This window comes from Ananas comosus, unplaced genomic scaffold (genome assembly GCF_001540865.1).
Source record: "Ananas comosus cultivar F153 unplaced genomic scaffold, ASM154086v1, whole genome shotgun sequence".
In the NCBI taxonomy this organism is placed as follows: Eukaryota; Viridiplantae; Streptophyta; class Magnoliopsida; order Poales; family Bromeliaceae; genus Ananas; species Ananas comosus.
The window spans coordinates 3,594-8,745 of record NW_017891282.1 but is presented as its reverse complement, the minus strand read 5'-3'; the positions used below and the strand labels follow the sequence as shown (position 1 = coordinate 8,745).

At 37.2% G+C, this 5,152-nt stretch overlaps 1 protein-coding gene across 1 annotated transcript; it reads left to right on the top strand.

The window, feature by feature from the left end:
- Positions 1–486: 486 nt before the first annotated feature.
- LOC109704806 (peroxidase 40-like) lies at positions 487–3,065 on the top strand. The gene is made up of 4 exons (XM_020225592.1): positions 487–764; positions 868–1,059; positions 1,550–1,715; positions 2,541–3,065. The coding sequence occupies exons 1-4, from the start codon at positions 522–524 to the stop codon at positions 2,936–2,938; spliced, it is 999 nt and encodes a 332-aa protein (XP_020081181.1). The 5' UTR covers positions 487–521; the 3' UTR covers positions 2,939–3,065.
- Positions 3,066–5,152: the final 2,087 nt, after the last annotated feature.

Here is a 5,152-nt window from a genome sequence, read left to right as displayed (position 1 = left end):
ACTATACAAAAAGGCATTGCAACTGCTCCCATGTGAGACGCTTCTTTTGAGCCTCAAAAGCATATGCAGAAGAAGGACAAAGGCGGTTTCACCAACTACGCGCATCTTTGTCACCTTTGAAACGGAGGAGTTGATTCCGAGTCAACTACTAATCGAATAAAAGATGAGAAATTATTTCATGCGTGCTATTCTTGGAGATGATGATTGCAGTTATATATGATATGCATGCTATTCCTGAAAAGTGCAAGCCATGATTTCTCAATGATGTTACTAACTCACCACAATTTGACCACTTCCAAGTAGAGCTACATCACTCATCCATCGCATCGTCGGCACGAATCTTAATGCTGAAATCAGTTTCAGCATCAGAATCTTTTGTTCTCTTTCAAACTCTATATAAGTGAGCAGCATATCATCTTCAATTTCACAAGCAATGCACCTAGCTAGATAGAGAGCTAGCCTATAGACACCCTCTTTAGTCCAAAATCAACCTACATTTGCTCTATATTTCTTACTTGAACATGACATTAGTGCTCACTCTCCTAGCTTGTGTTATCCATGCTCTTAACTTAGCCAACAAGTCCGATGCATCGAACAAAACTTGTTTCGGCGGTATTGATGGATCCATACGATTTGACATCTACCAAACTACTTGCCCTCAAGCCGAAGATATCATCTTCGCGGGGGTCGAAGAGGCCGTCGCGAACGACCCGCGCATGGCTGCCTCCCTCCTCCGCCTCCACTTCCACGACTGCTTCGTCGATGTGAGTATAACGTCGGATTAAATGTATATAGAAACTACCAATGATCATCAAGGATATAAGATTTTAAGACTAATTAATGTTGATCGTTGCGATGAATTTTGAGGGCTGTGATGCTTCGGTGCTCCTCGATGATACGCCTAATTTTGTGGGGGAGAAAACTGCTGGACCCAACCTGAACTCCCTCAGGGGATTCGAAGTGATCGATTCGATTAAGGCCGAGCTCGAGCTGGCTTGCCCTGAGACTGTTTCGTGTGCCGACGTTCTGGCGATTGTGGCTCGAGATTCGGTTGTCTTGGTATGTCTACCAATTATTTGCTCAATATTTTTTCACATTATTGATCCTTTCTCAAACACCACCGTTGTGACAGGATATCTCATTTATTTAGTTTTTTTCCTTTTTTCAATGGCACTCATTAGTTTTTTAGTGCTATGCCTATTAATGCTATAAATTTCTATTTTATCATCCACACAACCTCTAATCTTCCAAATTTTTACTAAGTTTCGAATTTTTCAACCTTATTAAATTTAACTTAAACGCAGAATTTGTGAAAGAGTAATGACTGCTTATACAAAGGATTTTAATTGCATATATAGTTAATATATTTGACAAAAACAGTAGTTTAATCTACAACAGTAATTATGACATACAAAAAAAAAAAAAAAAACAAAAAAAAAAATTATCATGTGACGTGAAAGAACAGAAGCATGCATATTACTCGTAATGCACATCTATCTATTTATTTACAATAAAAGGAAAAGAAGTTCTGATACACGCGGTGGAACAGTCGGGAGGGCCCACGTGGCAGGTGGAGGTAGGGCGGAAGGACAGCAGAAGTGCGAACCGCCAAGCAGCGAACACGAACATCCCGGCCCCGACGTCCGACGTGGCCACCCTCATCGGAAAGTTCCAGAACCTCGGCCTCTCCTCCAAGGACATGGTCGCTCTCTCCGGTAATAATAGAAACGCGTTTACCAATCCGCTCCTTGACCGTTTCCAAGCGGTGCCGAGAAATTTCGGCTAGACCTGGTCTACAGACCAGATCATAAGACCGGCCATTCTTTCTGGTTGAAAATTCTTTCAATTAAAATATTTGTATTTTTTTTCTATTTATTTTTGGGCATGTGTAGCCAAATATGAGAAAAATTATACAAATATGCTAAAAGTTGGTATTCGTTAGGGCACTGTTTGGTTTGGGAATAGGAATAGGGATAGGCCCTTATCCCCCCCTTTATATCCAAACGCTAATTTTTTATCCGAGAATAGTAATTCTCGCTTATCCCCACCAACACCTTCATTTTTTATATAAAACTTCCTAATATTTTTCTTATCCTCGGGAACAACCCAATTTTCATCCAAACGCTATTTTTCTTATCCCCATACTTGTACCTATTCCTGTAATAGCTAATTCTTGTTTATACCCGAACCAAACGGTACCTAGTGGAACAAAATTAAGTTGACATAGTGATCATCTAAACATGAGGCTAGTGAATTTGTCATTTATTGCGTAGACTAGAGATGACATGGTTGACTTATTCCACGTACCCAATAATTACTCACAATACGTCTCTTCCAAAAAACGTCCACTATAATTACCAGTCGCATAGGGTGATCGTTGTGGTTCCATCTAATTAAATTAGTCTTCTCCATGTTCACTCATCCTATCATAATTATTAAAAAAATATTTTTTTTTTTCTTAATAAATGAAATGTGATTGATTGAATATAGATGATGTGATGTATCTATTGTATAATAGACTTTCTGATCCTTTTCTACAGGGGCTCACACCATCGGCAAGGCCCGTTGTTCTTCCTTCAGCTCCCGCCTCAATGGCCTCGTAGGCAGCTCCGATGCCTCCATGGGTGACCGCGACTTCCTACAGTCGCTGCAGCAGCTCTGCGCCAGCTCGAACAACACTCTCGCCGACCTCGACCTCTCGACGCCCGCCACATTCGATAACCAGTACTACGTCAACCTGATCTCCGCCGACGGGCTCCTGCAGTCCGACCAGGCGCTCACGTCCGCTGGCTCCGGCGATGTCGCTGCACTTGTCGAGGCCTACGCGATCGACCCGGAGCTCTTCTTCGAGGACTTTAAGGCCTCCATGGTGCGCATGGGCCGGCTCGCAATGTCGGGCGGCGGCGAGGTTCGGAGGAGCTGCAGAGTTGTGAATTAGCTCGCTATCTATATATATATATATGACCAGGAGGTAGTATATGTATCTGTAGTCATGAAATTAGGGTTCTATGTATGAAGTGGTAGTTACGTAAGTGTGGATGCATGCAAGTTAGTACGTTCTCGTGTTCATGGGTACTGTGATATCTATGTATGTTATACTTAGATGTTATATGTACGGACCTGTTTGAGTGTTAATGTTTGATAACGCGCGTATTTGGTAATTATTTTTATTTTATTGAAAAAACTGTGAGCTTATTTGCTCAATCAAGCATAAAAAGAAAAAAACATCAAATGGAAATGAAGATGACTCAGTTTTCTTATAGCTCGAGGGTAATTAAGTACGGAATCGTTATTGAGTACGGAATACCACCTTAAAATACAATTTAATATATAATAAGACACGTAGTAGGAGTACAAAAGAAGTCACAGTAAAGAATGATTATTATTATTGTCTTACTTTGATCCCAATAGAGTAATCCCTGTTAACGCCTTCATTAAAGTCGGAGATCTTATATTGGGACTAGGAATATATATATATTTATTATTTTTTCGATATCATTGCTTAGTATCAATGGCGACTCAAATCAAAAAATTTTAATATCTTAGTGAACGTTGCTGCAGTTTAAGTTGTTAGAATATTCCAATACGTAAATTTTGATAGATTCTTCTTATACTATATAATCAAGATTCATATCTTTTGATTTTAAAATTTTTGTCATATTATTCATTTTGTAATTTTTTTCGCCGTGATTTTGAGCCCTCGTCACTAGGAAATGAATATCGAAATATAAATTATTTTCTAGATACTCCAAAATATCTCTAGATCAAGTTTATCGGAGCGACATACAGAATCACGTTTAAAGTCGCAAATCGAAAAACGAGCTGGAAGCAGAAGCTCCGTGCTATCGATAGTGTAGCTCCTAATATATTATTATATTATACTAATAGGGGGGTCATAATATATGATGTATAGACTCTTGTGTACTCATAAATTTTCGACGTTAGTATGAAAAATTCGATGTTTAGATGAAAGTATTAGTTAGGTGATAGTGGCCCCCTAGGTGTGGTGGGTTGTTGTAGTATAATTTCTAAGCGTGAAATATTAAAGGGTAGACCTGCTACCAGCAAAAACTTATGTAGTACAATAGGCTACATATACTGATAAAGGCTCTATACTTTATAAAGAAGTAGCGGACTCAAATATATAATGATATATATATAGAGAGTTGTGGCTAGAATGGGAAAGAAGGAAACAAAAAACTGCAATAGTAACGGCCGGTATATTTACTATCGAGTTGTTTTCGATGATAGAGCTTCCAAATTGACGATCAGCTCCGTTGAACATGATCTATACCACTTGAAGTGTTTAGAAATCAATTTTCAAATCTTTTTGACATCATTTGCCTAATGATCAAAGGGTTTCAAAATTTGTAATTTTAATGATGGATAAGGGACGTTTTCTCGTTTAACGGTGTAAAGATATCCAAATCAATTGAATTTTTGTTAGAAAATTCTTTAAACTATTTAAAACAAGATCTATACTCTTGATCTTGATTACAAGACTCCTATCATCATTTTTTAAAGGATATTCATTTTCAGCCATTCATTTTTCTGTTCACTAGATGGATAAAAATAATATCGAAAGTGCGTGAAATTTGATTTCTAGGTAGTTTAAATGGTTTAGATCATATTTAACGGAGCCGATCGTCAATTTGGAAGCTCTATCATCGAAAACAACTCGATAGTAAAACGGCTCGTTTACTATCGAGAGTATTCTAGCTCAACTCTATATATATATATATAGAATTATTTTGACACATTACTTCTGAAAGTATCATAAAGAGATAATGTGTTATAACTTGTGAGGTAACTAGTAGCATTATATTTTATTATATTTTATATAAAAGGGAAAGTAGATGACTTTCTTTCGATTAGAGGGATGGAGGTATAATCAGTGACTCGGAGCAACCAAGAAGAAGAGAGAAGTAGCAGAGATTTAAAAAAAGAGTTTGGATAAATCTATTTTAAAAGTACATGCCAATCATATTTGTTGGGTCATGAACTTAAGAAAATTTACTGTATCACACTTACACCACATAATTAATAACAAATTAATCATATTTTTATAAAAAAATATATAATAAAAATATTTTTTATCATCATAATGTCACAAATAATTTTAAATAAAAATAAATTATTTGATTGATATTGT